Source organism: Fukomys damarensis, unplaced genomic scaffold (assembly GCF_012274545.1).
Source record: "Fukomys damarensis isolate Sample0158 unplaced genomic scaffold, DMR_v1.0_HiC HiC_scaffold_24, whole genome shotgun sequence".
NCBI classification, from domain to species: Eukaryota; Metazoa; Chordata; class Mammalia; order Rodentia; family Bathyergidae; genus Fukomys; species Fukomys damarensis.
The window spans coordinates 4835849-4851651 of NW_022900936.1; the positions used below are offsets into that span (position 1 = coordinate 4835849).

Sequence of the window (15803 nt, forward strand, 5' to 3'; positions counted from 1 at the left end):
CCGCCGGGCCGGGCCTCAGCCAGCAACGCCTTCGGGGACTCCAAGGCCACCGTGGGCAGCGCCGCGCAGTCCCCACCCACGGAAGAGAAAGGAGTCCTTTGAATACAAGCCACGGCCTGATGCACCCGGCTGGACAGCCCGCCTTTGATCGTGCACTAGTGTGCAAGAGGGTGTGTCTCTGGGTGTGCCCCGGCATGCATATCAGACTCTGGAAAGGCCACTTTCAAAATCCATTGTGTTCTAGCCAATGATAACATTTTAAATACAAATTTGCACCATTTTTTGAAAAGTGAACCACGTCCATTATTAGATGCTTTTGTAGGACTGATTTATTATAATGGCTTTAGTATTCGGTGGGACCAGGCAACATACACATCTACGGGCTAAAATCGGGCCAGCAATAAATAGAGTTGTAACTTCAAAACACAGAAGCAGCTTTAAGACAGCACCACCATCACAAGACTCTCTTCCTATGGGGGAAAAGTGCACTGGTTACCAAGCGTGGCTTTATGAAAATAGATTTTGGGAATACTCTTATTCAGCTAAACTGGCATCTAATATGCTGTGTCTTTCCTTATGGACATACCTAAGATTTGGTATTTTTTAAATTGAGCTTTATTGCACAGTGTGCCGTGACCTTTTTCCCCTTAATTTTGTTCTGAACAGAAAGCACATGGTGTAGTGTTCACTAGAGCCGCCCAGACCTAAGCTATTTATTACTCAGCGTATTTAAGTTGGGACGAAAGGTCTACCTCCAGACTCCCAGGGCTGAACCTCCGTTCACTAGTTCTAAAGGTAATTTATAATCCAGAACACTGTGAGAGACTCAGACTGTAGGAGTGACTGAAATGACTGCCGAGATGAAGGGATCCCCTGCAGCAATGGTCCAGGCTCCCTAGAATGCATGGCTATAGAGTAAAACCTGCGGAGGAAACAGCAAAGCAGGATCGAAAACAGATTATCCTCAGGTAGAGTTGCTTCTGCCACTGTTCTCTCCATCCCCACTGGCTTGCTTAGATCAGGGAAACATGAGCCCCTGCACCACCTCCTTTCCCTGTCCCCTACATACATTTCTACACAAACGTTCTTCTTTTGTCCCATATGCTTGCTTCTTGGTTCTATCAGTAAAAAGCCACAAAGGCTTCAGATGGGGCTGTTTCCTGAGACTCTCATACCGAGGGGTCTTGAATAAACAGTTTGTCCCTCTGGGCCTTCTTGGAGATTAAACCGGACATGGACCCTGAGTAATCTCGCATCCTTTGCACCACCATGGTCACAACGGGCTCTACTATTCTGTATCTAAAGGTGTCTCCAGGTTGGTGTGTGGTGTTAGCACACTTTAGTGACATGAACTGTTTAAAGGTGGTGAAAGTCAGGGTGGAAAGAGAACTGTACTTAAAACCGAGGATGGGATAAATGCTACAAGTGGCATAAAATGTGAAAACAGGAAAGGAGGGAAGGGAGTTCCTGGTCTGTCTCAGCGGCTCAATAAGGAACAGGAAATGAATGAGTTGCTAAATCCTTTTTTTTAAAGCCAAATATTTATTGGTACATTTTATATAATTATAATGATAACACTCATCAAAGGAAATTTGTACTGGTACATGACATATCTTGCTTTTTTCCTGCTCTCCTTCCCTTCCTTTGACCCTTCTTCCTCTCCATGTTCACAAAAGCCTTTTCCAGTTTTTCCTTTATACATTTTTTTTCTTGTCCCTTCTTTCCTTTCCCCCTCCTCCCTCTCATTTCCCTTCTCATGGACATTTTCTTCCCATTTCTCAATCTCCATTATTCATTTTGGTCCTCATTTCCAGTTTTGGTTTCTGATGACAGAAAAACAATGCAGTATTTAAACATGTGTCTGATTTATCTCACTTAAGAATACGATCTCGGGCCGGGGATTTTGCTCTGTGGTTCCACCTCACAGGCACAAGGACCCAAGTTCAATCCCCGGTACCAAAAAAGAGAAAAGAGTATGGTCTCAAGATGGATCCACTCAGTGGAAATGCCTCAAGCTTATCCTTCTTTATGAGTTGCTGAAATTCTGGAGAAGTTTTCTAAAAACCAACTTGAAATGATGTCCTGTGTTCAGTGTCTGTCCCTGCTTCCTGTGAGATGAAGGATTTTTCAAATATTTTCCTGTGCCTCCCCACAATAAAAGCATAAATCCTACATTAATCAGGGCTACCTAGATATGCTTCTTTAGCAAGCTAATTTAATACTTAGGGAAAGTTACAAGATCATATATATCAGGATGCTAACTCTTCACCTCTGAGGAATGAAGACTGTGGCCAATTTTTAAATTTTAGTGTTTTCTATTTTGGCTTTCTTCTATGTTTTAATGAACATAACTATAATCAAGAGAAATGATTTTGAAACAAAAACAGGATCTCCTAAGGTCCAGCAGAGGAGCACTGTGGCTTGTCGTAAAATACAAAAGGCTGAAAATGTAGCACCAAGTCTACAAAACATGTCTTTTTCTTTCCAATTTTTACTTCTTTTAGCCTGTTTGCAGGATACAGTGATTACACCCACTGGGAGCTGGCATGCGGGTGTAACGCAGTATAACCCTTCTGCCCCTTTCCCTCCCCCATCTCAGGGTCCCTCTTTGCTATTTTATTTTGCTCTTTAAGTTATCTATGTTTTGTGTGGCTGGTAAACTGAGTGTGCATATGGTGACAGAGAACAAGATGGTAGAGAAAACCAAGTTTAACATTTTCATTTTGTTAGTCCACGTGTGCAGTGCACGATGATCACATCCCTGCACCTAACACCTCAATTCTTTCTACATCCCCTCCCCCTCCCCTTCCTCTTAGTCTCCTTTTGCCTCTGCAAAAGATCTCTTTGTTACAAAGTGTGCAGTGAGTCAGGCTGTCGCGGGGAAGCCAGCAGAGCTGTGAACTCACTGATGGTCTCAAACAGTGGCAACCGCGCAAGCCCCATCGCCCTGCATGGCCCTGGCAGCAGCCAGCACTGAGGTTTAAGTAAGTGGGTTTGGGGCTGTGTTTGGGCCCTCATCTCTAAGAGTTTCACCATCAATGGCCTAAAGGATATTTGCAAAACAAGCAGAACTGAACAGAAGCAGAAAAACCCAGGATAAAACCCAGGCAGCCCAAGTAGAAGGTCCTTTCCCATCCAGTACAGAGATCCTTCGCTGCCGCTTGAGGGCTCCAGCCTCAATGAACCAAAGGCACAAAAATCTGAGACTCAGACCCCTCGGTCAGCCCTCATCTCGTTGGACAGCCTGAAAGTGGATCGCTCCAGTGTCTACCTGTCCTAAAGGTGAATTTTGAAGAGGTCCAGGCTGGTAGTCCAAGGCAGTAGAAATGTAAATCTCAACCCAGGCCTCCAGAAACCACCCCCAGATAGTTTTAAAAATGAATAAAAACATGGGCCGGGGATTTAGCTCAGCGGTTCGGTGGCCTGCCTTGCAAGCACAAGGACCCTGGTTCAATCCCGGTGCCAAAAAAAAAAAAAAAAAAAAAATGAATAAAAACAAATGTGCAGTACAAAAACATGGTGCTAAAGAACCAACAGAACGGAGGTTTCAAATAAAATAGATGAAGGGCCAGGGATTTAGCTCAGTGGTTCCGCTGCTTGCCTCACAAGCACAAGGTCCTGAGTTTGATCCCCAGTACCAAAAACAAAACAAGAAAAAAAATCAAATAGATATTTTATTAGCATCTATAAAAGTTTAAAGAAATTAGTTTGAAAATATAAAAAAGTTCTATAATAAATGGCCAAGTATTTAATAATTCAGAAAACATGTAATAATTTAAATTAACTAAAAAATAAAATATTTAATAAATGAGACTATCATGAAGAGAGTACAGAACACAAATCTAAAGAAATTGTCAATATTAAAGCATAGAGAGACAAAGAGAAAACATGACCGTGAGGTTAATGTCACAAAGATTAGTATGAAAGGTCTGCCGTGTATCTACTCAGTTTCCAAAGAAGGGGGAGCAAACAGAGCAGGGCTGGAGAAAAAGATGGAAAGCTTTCCAAAGCTGACAAAAGATACCACAAAGCCCAATGGCTTCCAAGCACAATAGAAACATACTCAAATTCAGAAATTCCAACTACACAGCTTGTGGGCGAAGTTCGAGCCTGGCTGGGACAGGTGCGCCGCACTCTGTCTCCTGAGCTAACTCACCTCAGTGTGCAGATGCTCAGTGCAACAGGCTACAGCTCCGCCCCTAGTCCCTGACTCCTTGGCCTCGCCCAAGAGAAATCACTCCACCGAGCCTCCAATAAGGTATCACGTTAACTGCTCCTCCCCTACGGTTGTCCCTATACAAGCCTGTGCATTTCCTGAATAAAGAGAGGAGCATTCCAGGAACCTCCCTGCGGTCTGCCTGGTGATTCCATGCCTTACCCTCCCAGTCCGAGCTCCCGAACCTTGTTCCACGAGGCTAGACCCCATTGCAACTGCAAGGCACCAAGGACGAAGTCTTAATTCCCAGCACCACAAGAAAGGGGGTAGTAAAAAGAACTAAGCTGTGATACACATGCACCAACTCCTCACAGTGAAAGTAATTATTATGTACTGCAAACACCGACTCATGAGAAGAAAAAAACACAAAGAGCAAAGTTCAAAGGCACAACTGGGCTTCCAAACAGTCATGATGGGAAATAATCCAGAAAACAGCAGGAGAGTACCAACAGTACACTGATAGCTGCTTCCCCAGAAGTGTAAGCCCTCCGGAGCTACTGTATATAAAACACAGTAGAAACACATTTTCAAGAAAACAAAAACTTGGATGAGCATGGTGGTGCACACCTGTAGTCCCAGCACTCAGGAGGCTCAGGCAGGGGGATGGGGGATTTGTGAGTTTGAGGCCAGCCAGTGCCAAACAAGGAATCCCAGGCCAGCTTGAACTACATAGCATAACCTTTTCTCTAAATAAATAAGAAAACAAAAAGTCAAAAGTTCACCACCATCAGTATCTCATGAGGGGAAATTCTGAGGAAGATCAGCCAATGTCTTCTGGGAAAGACCAGACAGTGAGTATTTCCAGCCTCATGGAGCTATACAGTCTGTCACTTCCACCACTGCAAGCTGCAAATAGCCAGGGCCCTACACAAACAGGTGGCTTGGCTGTTTGCACAAGAGAGCAGCAGGCTGGACGTGGCCACCAGGACCCAATTATGTCCTTCTAGTCTATTGTTTTATATTTTTGGGTCTCACTATGTAGTTGACTGGCCTTGAACTTGCTGTGATCCTCCTGCCTCAGCCTCCTCAGTGGGAAATATTAGTGTTGTATCACATTCTTATTATATAAAACATATATTTTAGTATTCTTTCAAACCTCCCAAAACTTAATAAAAATAATTTTTTTTTAAGTGAACCTAATGGCTACTTCACTTTTTTTCATGGGGGGTACCAGGGATTGAACTCAGGACCTTGCGCTTGCAAGGCAGGCAGCGGAAACACTGAGTTAAATCCCCAGCCTTACTTCACCTTTTAGAGTCCAATATCCTTAACCAACCTCGAGGCAAAAAGACACGACTGTCATTCAATGAGCCCGAGCTCTGAGAGAAAGCACTGGAGAGCTGAGAAGGGCTGCCGCGAACAGACATAAACCCAGGCATGCAAGGCCAGCCCAGCTCAAAGCCTGGAAACCCATCACGCAGCCCAGCCACGGCGCCACCACACGGCCCTGTAGGACAATGGCTCCCAGAAGTCCTCCGAACTGTCCAGTGGCAACCCCGGGACTGTAGAACAGTGCCGTGGAAGGGACACCAGCCCCGGCAGGAAACCACTGTGCAACTTGACAGCTCGGAAGGGTACGAGAGCCTAGCAGGTGGACAGCGTGGTGCTAAAGACACTGGGGCACCCGGAGAGAGAAAACTTTCAATGACCCCCAAAACAGGGTCCTAAAGCAGCGGCAACCAAAGCCTACAACTGCAGACACCGGAAGTCAACACCAAACTGACTGCTGAGTCACGCAGACTGCTTCAGAGGTCCAGCAGAGGCAGGGAAGGGACATCTGGTCCCTTGGATGGAAGGGAGCCTGTGAGGCCTGCAGTGCGGCACCCAAGGCAGTCACTCCTCAGCCACGCCACAGCCCGGATGCACGGGGAGGGACCAGCCCCGGGGGAACCACGAGCGCAACCCCGCATCCACTACACATCGAGGTCCCAAGGTGCAGCCACTTTCCTACAAATTACATGAGAAATCCAAAATACAAGTCATTTAAGAGAAAATAGAAAAGAGATGATGGGACAGGGAGACAGACTCTGGAGATGAGGAGCTCAGGAGAGGGAAAGAGGGCTGGGGGTGGAAGGGTTAAGATGTGAAATGCGTGTGAATATACCATGCCTACAGATCACACACACACCAATAAAATTAAACAGGAGCCAGGCATGGTGGCGCACGCCTGTAATCCCAGCACTCGGGAGGCTGAGGCAGGAGGATCGCTGCGAGTTCAAGACCAGCCTGGGCTACATAGTGGTTTCCAGGTCAGCCTCAACCACACAGTGAGACCCTGTCTCAAAAAACCAAAAAAAAAAAATTTTTTTTAATTAAACAGTAAAAGAAAGAAGTCTGGTGTCTTGCACACACAGGTAATCCCAGCACTCTGGAGGCTGAGGCAGGAGGGGCACCTAGAGTGAAGGCAAATCTGACCTACACAGCAAGATCCTGTCTCAAGGAAAAAAAAAATGCCAGGGATGGTAGCGCACTCCTGTGATCCCGCCACTCAGGACACTGAGGCAGGGGGATTGCTGCAAGTTCAAGGCCAGCTTGGACTACACAGTGAGTTCAAGGCCAGCCTAAAGTATATAATGAGACCCCCCACCAGAACAAAAACAAAATAAAAGGCCCAGGACCCATCCAAAGGTGATCATGAATTTGTAAGAGTACTATGTTAAGTATATTTTAAATCAAATGTGTGTTTTTACATAAAGCCATAAAATGTACATTTTATATATACGCGTATCTTCAAATATAGATAAAACATATTAAAATTAAAAACCGCTGTTGTCACTAAGCATGATGCACCCCATGGGTAAAGAAAATTACAAACCCTGGCACCCGCAGGCCTGGTCCCGCGCAGTGGCAGGCAGCGGCACTTTCTTGCTCTTTTCTGTACTTTTCATGCTAGACTTTTAACAAATTACTTTCATTTTTCAGGTTTTACTTTTATAATTTTTTGGGGGTACTGGGGATCAAACTCAGGCCCTTGCGCTTATGAGCGGTGGAACCACTGAGCTAAATCCCCAGCCCTTTTACTTCGATAATTAAAGAAAAAAAGCTATTACACTTCTGCAGATGGGAAGGGGACCAAGAGACGGGGAATCAGGAAAATGCCGCTGTGTTCTGTGCAGGCACCGCTCCCCACGAACGCGGTCATTATGTTCCACACACATGGACCGATGAACATTTTCTAATTAAAACAAATATTCAAAAACTTACTTCAAAAGCACACAGAGCAGTGTTCACAAACACGTGGACTATCGCACAGGAATCACTGGAGCTGGCAACAGTGGCATGCTGGGAATTTGCAGATAGGACAACTAGGGGTCAGAGGTCGTGTTTTCTTTTCGGGGTGGGTGTTTTTGAGATAGGTCTCACTATGTAGCACAGGCTGGCCTTGAACTTGTGGCAATTGTCCTGCCTCAGCCTCCCAAGTACTGGGATTACAGGTGTGTGCCACCAGGACCCACCCAGAAGTCACACTTCCTGTACCCCTTTCTGTGTCTTTTGAAACCAGTACCGTGTTTATTACCTATTCTTAAACGAGCACAACTTTGTAAAACCACAGTGATGTGACACGTAACGGGCACTTGTTTCCCGACTTCATCCTCACAAGCCACCAACATGCACGAGAAGCTCCCCGTCTTCTGGCGTGGGGAGTGAGGGTGTGCCACAGCTCCTGCCGCACCGCCTGAGAGCACACACGGGGCGACAGAGGTCGGTCGGGGCTGCTCCGCTCCTCTCCTCCAAGGCCACCGGGTGCCCGGGGGAGGAGGAGACACGGAGGCCGGTGGGCCAGGGCCTGCAACACCCAAGTTCTGAACCCTGAAGCGGCGGGGAGCTCGGCCCGGCGAGTCTGAGTTTAAACACTGGGACCAAAAGCCCTGGCATCTTCAGTCCACCCTGAAACTGCAGGACCGCAGCGCCGTCCCTGAGCAGCGGGCTACGTGTCCTGTCATCAGGGAACACAGGACACACATGCAACCTCTCAACGGCGAGTCACACAACCCGGCTCAACTGAGCGTGGCCAGAGTCTAGAATCAGCGACAGGCGGCTCACAGAAAGGGTCGGGGAGGAGGAAGAAGTCGCACAGACTCGCACGTACTATAGTTAGAAAAAGTGCTTCAAAAATAGGCTCAGCGGTAGGACCCTTTACAGCCCACACCAGAACCAGTTCAGGCGGCTTTAATCAGCCCTCCCGCTTGGCTTGTTTCCGCAGACCACATACGCTAAATCGTGTAAAATGCACTTCATCTGAAAAGGCTGAAATACAAGACACGACGTGAGCACAAAACGACGTGGCTTCGTGGCTGCATTTATAAAACACTGTAATGAAAAAGCAACGGCTTCAAATAAGTAAATAACACACTATCCAAACGCGTGTCCAACAGGTAACATTTTAAACATAAACGATGTCAACTGGTGTTATTCTTTCAGCAGTGCGGCATGAGATTAAGAACCCAACGTTCCAGGCTGGTCGGGCAGGACCTCGGTCCTGACTGTTCACTGGTTCAGGGGCCCAAGCTCCCGAAATGACAAGGGTTGAGCCAAGCAGGTCCTGAGCAGTCACGTCGGCGACCCTGAGCTTGGCGCCGCGCACCCAACGGAAAGCTGGGCCCTGGGCAGAATTTCTGCATCAAAAAGCATCAAGCACTGAATCGGACGAGTTTGAAGGCCAGGTAAGACAGCAGTGGTATTAAGATGAAGTTACTTTCTCGACTGGTTTAAAAATAGCATGGTCTTCAAATTACCTGACTTGTTAGACAATGTTGACTTTCCAGTCGGCAAGAGGACCAAGCTGGGGCAACAGTGCCAATCAGCAGGCAGACACCGCCGAAGCTTCCACGGATTACAAACCTGGGCTGCCGGCCGGTACACACATCACAGAGGGCTTTCTGGCTCAACAGCAGGCAGAGAAAACGACAGTTCTTGGAAGAGTCTCATAAACTGTAAGAACAAACATATTCAACAGAAAATCTAGCCCGTATAACGTTTGACTGCAAAAGTGTCAACCAGATTTTTAACCCGAGAAGAGGAAATCGTTGTTGAAGTCTCGTGTCTGTATTCGTTTTCCTTTTCAGCTGAAAGGATGAAGCACAACAGCCACGACTTTGTTACAGACTAAAATCCAACAGGTGATTCCAACACCGCCTGAAAATAAAGAGACGCAGTCAGAGACCAGCAGCTCCTCCAGCCGCCTCCACACGGCCCTCGATTTCCGCCACGGCCTCCCTCAGCACTTTCCAGAAAGTTCCTACCTGCCACTCGGGTAGGAAAGGCCACCAGGCGGTCCAGCGGGGTTATCCATTTGCTCGGCACCACGGCCACGGGGACAGAATAGTACTTCCAGATGAGCGAGATCATCAGCGTGGCCTGCGAAGGCCGGGCCGGTGAGCAAGGCCCCTGCAGTGGCACAGGGCCTGGCTGGGGTCCCCGAGAGGTCTCACCGCCCACGCTGCCCTGCCAACCACAGCGCTGCGATCTCCCAGCTGTTACCTCCGCATCTGGCCAGGAAGGCCAACTCTACCAACTCTGACCACAAGAAGGGGTCTGTTCACCTAACCTGGAATCTCCCCACTCCCCGGGGAAGGGAGGGAGGAGGACAGGAGCGGTAGGCAGGGAGCAGGGGCTAATTCCGTGGTGCCCCAAGTCACGCACCAGTAGGACCCCGGCCCGGCCCAGCCCCTGCAGCGCACTCACCTGCAGGATGTAGAAGGCCACGCTGACGACCCACTTTATCTTGGCTAGCTGAGCCGTCCGAGCTTTCACTGAGGGGGAAAACAGGACGGGACAGCGGGTCAGTGCCCCAACCGAGAAATACCCACACACACAGAAATGCTGCTTCCTCTTAGAAGACTCTGCCTAATTAAAAATGCAACAACCACTCAATGTTCTCAATTCTTTTGTGTGTGTGGTACTGGGGATCGAACTCAGGACCTTCCGCTCCCAAGGCAGTCAGCAGATCCACTGAGCCAAATCCCCCGCCCACCACTCAATGTTTAGAAAATACAAACTGGAGCTTTTATGAAGTTACCCTCCATCTTATTCTATCATTATTTAAGAGAATCCCACTCAAACAGTGAGATCTGAAGAGCTTTAATTCTGAAAACCTTTAACGTTACTCGTCAAAATCAGAGACGCGTCCTACAACGCAGGTGCCGCTTGTCAGCGGAACTGCGTTTCCACTCAGCCGGCGAATGGTCCCTTCCCTTCACACAGGAGACAGCACCATGAAGACAGTCAGGGAAGGTCGGCACTGCACACGGCCCAGAGAGAGGGATGAAAGGCCCCGGGAAGCCACGTGAGGTCATTTCTGGGCTTCCCTGAAAATAGTGCTGAATTTAAACCAGGTGTGGGGCACAAGCCTGTAATCCCAACACTCAGGAGGCTGAGGCGGGAGGATTGCCAGAAGTTTGAGGCCAGACTGGACTACATAGTGAGTTCAAGACCAGCCTGGACCTCAGAGAGAGAGACCCTGTCTCAAAAAGCCAAACAAAACAAAAACAAAGAAATAATGCAAAAGTGTTGGGTCTGAAAACAAAACCTACAATGACAGGCTGGTTCTGCAGAAAACCCCAGAGGGTTCCTGGATGTCCGTGTTTAGAAAAGAGGTTCCCCAGCCAAACAGAGGGAGCACCTCTGGCCGGGTTTCTTCTGCAGAATTCACATTCTACCACACCTGGAAGCCGAAGAGCAGAGCAGAGTAGCCACACTCTTAAGTGAATCGTAAGTGAAATGAACAGGACACACGTGTGTAAATACCAAAGTCTGGTGTGAGAAACGGAAAGTGTAAGGATCGAAATGTATAACAGATAGCGTGACACAGCAAGAAAAGGTCCGAAGGGGAAGGGGAAGTGGGAGGAGTAGGGGAAAGGAAAGAAGGGAATGGAATTAACCTGAGAAAAGGAAACATGGAAACAGTCTTTGTAAACAGGAGGGTGGAGGGGTGAAGGGAGGGCAGGGGTATGGGGAAGAAAGAGCGCCGAGATGGTCACGTAAAGGACCAATCTCCGATGATGAACGTCATCATACCGGACCCCCAAAATGTACCAAGAAAATTCAATTTTAAATCACCCAAAAGCAGCAGCACTGGCCCACCCACCGTGAGTCTTGAGCCTGTCTGTCATCTTGTTGATCTTCCGCTCCAGGCGTGCGTAGCGGGCGAACTCGTCCATCATGTTGACTGAGGTGAGCTCCTGCTTCATGTCCTGGATCTCGGCTCGCATCTGCGACTCCTGCTCCGCGTCCTTCTGCAGCAGCCGGGACATCTGGGCGGGAGGTGGTGAGTGGTTCCCATTCCGGCCCAGCACACACTTTCCCCGGCTGTCGTCCCATGGGTGGTGGCCGCACCTTCTCCCCGCATCCTGCCTCCCTCCCCTCCAAGCGGGGCTGTGCGCCTCGGCCTGCTCCCTACTGTACCACAAAGCCCAAGATGTCCCTGGGATTTGAATCCCAACCCAAGGCACACTTTCCCTTCACAGCTGTGCGTGGACAGCGACAGCACACGCGTGTGTCCTGCATGCGGGATAGTAAGTGAACCAACTCCACCGCGAGTGACACCGCCCCACATCCTCAGCCAGAGGGGCCAGTGAGGAGGGGTAGCCCGGTGAGGGCTGGGGCAGGAGATCCTGGCATGCAGGTCCTGGCAAGGGGCCACACTGGTGCACAGTGGCAAACTTGACACACTGGACCTTGAGCCAGGGTGCTGGAGCCCAGCTGTGATCCCACTGCTAGAAACTAGATCTCGATAAACGTTTTTTTTTTTGGTACCGAGGATCAAATTCAGGTTCTTGCGCTTTTGAAGCAGGAGGTGGCACTGCTGAGCTAAACCCCCAGCCCTAAACCTGACTTTTAAAACTGTATTTTAAAAAGGAAAAAGTAAGTCTTTCACGGCAGCAGGAGCCTGAGGTCCCGGCTAATCAGGAGGCTGACGCAGGAGTTCTGGGCCAGCTTGGGCAACACAGCAAAGATAAGTCCCAAACAAACAAACAAACAAACGCTCAGTGGCAGAACGCTTGCGTAGTATGTGCAAGTCCCTGGATTCAATCCCCAGAGCTGCAAGTACAAGTAAATAAAATTAAATCCGAGGCACAGGTGTGCAGAAACCCACGGTAGGTGCATAGGCAGAAGGGAGGCGATACACCGAACGGAGGCAGTGTTTGCACAACATGTTTCTTTCAGAGGTTGACTGCAGGATAAACAAAACCTCAGCCAGGCGCACACCCGTCACGTCAGCTCCGGGAGGCTGAGGCAGGAGGACCGCAGGTTCAAACCCAACATGGGCAACTGGTGACTTGACAAGACCCTGCTCCAAAATTAAAAATAAGAAAGGGCTGAGGATGTCACTCGGTGTGGAGGCCCTGGGTTCACAGACTGCCTCTGTGATACCAACAGGAGCTGGGATTCCTCCCCACCAGCAGCCAGGTGGTCGATCATCACAGGGCAGCTGAGCGATCCAATGCTGACACAGTCTACCTGGAGACGCTGTGGCAGCTCCCACACCGGTCACCTGGTCTCTGGAATTTGTCTCCAACTGTTCCCACAACAGCTTGTAGGCCAGCTCACAGGCCCAGGGAAACACTTCCATTCTCTTGCATATTACAGAGGAAGTGTAAAGGGAAAGGCCGAGGGTCCATAGGGGACACACAGGGCCAGATCGGCACCATGCCCGCTCCAGCACCCGGGAGTCCTTGCTCCCCTCCCTCTCAGTCCAACCGTGCTGGGCCGGCCAGAGCTCCCTCCTTACGCGGTGACCAGAGCAGGAGGAGTGCAGACGTGCGGCCGCACGGAAGGGTGTGACTGCGGCTGCCACATCCCGGTTCCTCCTGGACTCGGGGAGGACTTTTAGTTCCTATGAGCTGCCCTGGGGAAGAGACCTTCAAGGCTCCCTGGCCTGACCTGGGGAGAAAGGAGCCGGCGGCAGATCACAGGGCCAGAGGAAATCAAAGACTGCTTTCCCAGACCCCTCTGACACCTGGCATGCTCCACTGTTACCCCAAGACTGTCTTCCCCCGCCGCTCGCTCTGAGGCTATTCCGGAGGAGCAGGAGCCACAGCAGGTAAGAAGACCTCATCCAGAGAGCCAGAAGCACAGGAGATACTTGTTATCAAGGGAATGCAAATGAAATGACAACGAGATGCCACTTTGCACCCAACAGGACGGCTGTTTAAAAAGGGGGAAAAGGCCGGGATTTAGCTCAGTGGTTCCACCGCCTGCCTCTGTAAGCACAAGGAGTTCGATCCCTGGTACCCAGGGGGAAAAAAAAACACCAAGTGTTAACGAGTGGAAAGCAACTGAACAAGGGTTCACTGCTGTGGCCAGTGTACAAAACAGAACTGCAGCTGCTGAAAAAAACTGAATACAGAATTAGCGTGTGACCCAGCAATTCTACTTCTGAGGATATACCCAAAAGAATTAAAGTCAAGAACTCTTATCTGTACATCAATTTCTGTCAGCCACACTCAAAAGGTGGAAATGGCCCAAGGGTCCATGCACAGATGCATGGGTAGACAAAATGTGGTAAATACAGACAATGGAATATTATTCAACCTTAAAAAGAAAGGAAGCCAAGCACAATGGCACACACTGAGAAAGCTGAGGCAGGAGTACCTCAAGTTTGGGCTAGCCTGGCCAACTTTGGGAGAGCCTCTCTCAAAAAAAAAAAACAAAAGGGATGAGGATTATAGCTCAGTGGTACAGTACTTCTGGCTTTGACCGCAGTAGGGGAAAAGAAAGATTCTGACATAAGCTACAACATAAACCTTGAAGACATAGTGAAATAAGTGACACAAAACAGCAAAAAAGTATGATTCTACTTGCATGGAGTCTGGTGGCCCAGGGACCGCAGGAGGAAGAGGAACTGCGCAATGGGTACAGAGTCTTCGTGGGGAAGATTAAATTCTGGGATGGAGATGGGTTGCACAAGGAGGTTCTTAAGACACCAAACTCCACACTTAAAAGCTGTTCGAATGAGTGTTGTGGCTTATATTTAATGTCCTCAGAGAGCCTCCTGGGCTGACAGGTGGGGTTCTGGAATATGACTGGGTGATGGGGGATTACACCGACTTCCTCTTAGGAAGCAGGGTCTGGGGGCGGGGGGTGGGGAGGTGCTCACTGGGGGCGTGGCCTGGAAGGGTGCATCTCCCTCCCCAGCTTCTGCCTTTGCTCTCTGCTACCCCCACCATGCCCTGAGCCTCGCTGTTCTCCTCCAGGCCCCTCTGCCAGGCCGCCCTGCCTTGGAGAGCCGTGGACTAAATAAAACGTGAGCCAAGGTAAACCTCCTCTTTAAGTTTCAAGTGCCAACTATTGTGTCTCAGTGATAAAGTTACTAACACAATGATATTTTACGTTATGGGCATTTTACAGATCAAAAGGAAAAAAGAGCATAGGCCAGCTCTTCAAGAGTCTTCAGCACCATGTTAAATACCCAGGAGATCATCTTAAAGATGAAGCAGCAGCAGGGAAGATTCTGAAACAGAATGAGCCCTAGGAAAAAACCTCTAGTGCAGAAGCCAAGGAAGGAAAAGCCCTAAAACAGTTTTGCCAAACGATTGGTCAATAAATACTGGTGGAATAAAACAGGAGAGAAGCAGAAGATCTGCCTAGTCTTAAATATGCACCCTCAACACCACTTTATATTAGGGAGAAAAAAGCAAGACCCGTTTTCCTTCCGAAGTCTGTCTGAGCCAGACAGCCCCTTGCTTCCACTCCAGAGGGTGGGCTCCCGCTACCCCATCCTACCCTGCCCTGTACAATCGGCCACCCGATCCCTATTCAAGCTCCAACAGAACCCGGAGAGACAAAGCAAGGACGGAATATCCACTCAGCAGTCACTTTAGATGACTTGGTGCTGCTGTGAAATTCCGAGCCTGACTCTTCCTCCGGGAGGAAAGGGAAGAGCAGATGATGACCGTCCCCTCTCCCTGCAGTCAGGACAAGAGGACACGGGGAAGGCACTCCCTGCCGGGACAGGATGCAGGCAGGAAGAGCGCTCCCCAACGCTCCACGGACGTTTTCTCTCTACCCAGCCTCCCCGCCCCACCGTCCGGAATGGGAGCGCCTGCACCCTGACCTCGATCGCTCGGGGACCTGGCACCAGTGACCACGGACTCAAGGCCTCCAGGAAACCCTGCGAAGCACGCATGAGGCCCGTCAGACGAGCCGGATTGACGGGAAGCAGAGGCTGGCGTCCCGGCACCGGCACCGAGGACGCCCAGCCTGAGCTCGCCGCCGCGCCCACCCACGTGAAAGCCTGGCCAGGTGTCGCCTGGTGTCTTCCACCCCCCAAGGAATCCAGCGAGAGGAACTGTGGGGAAGCCTCGCAACTTTTAGGCGCGTGGAATCATCTCCGAAAAACACAAAGCCTGGCGTGGTGGCGCACGCCTGTAAGCGCAGCACTGGGGAGGCTGCGGCGGCGGGACCGCTGCGAGCTCAAGGCCAGTCTGGGCTACGTAAGGAGCCCCTGTCTCAAAATTTAAAAAAAAGAAAAGAAAAGAGAAAGAAAGCATAAATCTTTTTTTCTTAAATACTAAAGCACAGACGGACCGCGGAGGCGCTCCTGCGACCGAACCTGGCCCTCGCGGCCGGGCAGACGCGCCCCTGC

The 15803-nt window shown here is 49.6% G+C and overlaps 2 protein-coding genes across 8 annotated transcripts in view; one reads left to right on the plus strand and one right to left on the minus strand.

The window, feature by feature from the left end:
- The window catches only part of Lca5l (lebercilin LCA5 like), a 37637-nt gene extending 35069 nt beyond the window's left edge, over positions 1 to 2568 (plus strand). The window contains exon 10 of the mRNA XM_010636607.2: positions 2505 to 2568. Coding sequence (XP_010634909.1) covers positions 2505 to 2568 — 64 coding nt within the window. The remainder of the gene's footprint in view (positions 1 to 2504) is intronic.
- The window catches only part of Get1 (guided entry of tail-anchored proteins factor 1), a 53333-nt gene that overhangs the window by 11634 nt on the left and 25896 nt on the right, over positions 1 to 15803 (minus strand). For 2 of the 7 annotated variants that reach the window (XR_004518778.1, XR_004518777.1), the window contains exons 1-4: positions 11304 to 11469; positions 9902 to 9969; positions 9460 to 9604; positions 8953 to 9352 (exon numbers count right to left, since the gene is read on the minus strand). Coding sequence is in view for 5 of the 7 variants with exons in the window: in XM_010636534.3 (XP_010634836.1) it covers positions 9279 to 9352; positions 9460 to 9604; positions 9902 to 9969; positions 11304 to 11469 (453 nt within the window). In the remaining 2 variants the exon portion in view is untranslated. Of the gene's footprint in view, positions 1 to 7239; positions 9353 to 9459; positions 9605 to 9901; positions 9970 to 11303; positions 11470 to 12947; positions 13393 to 15745; positions 15794 to 15803 lie in introns of those variants that run through there. The other 5 variants (XM_010636535.3, XM_019209350.2, XM_010636534.3 and 2 more) reach the window with 4 other exon arrangements.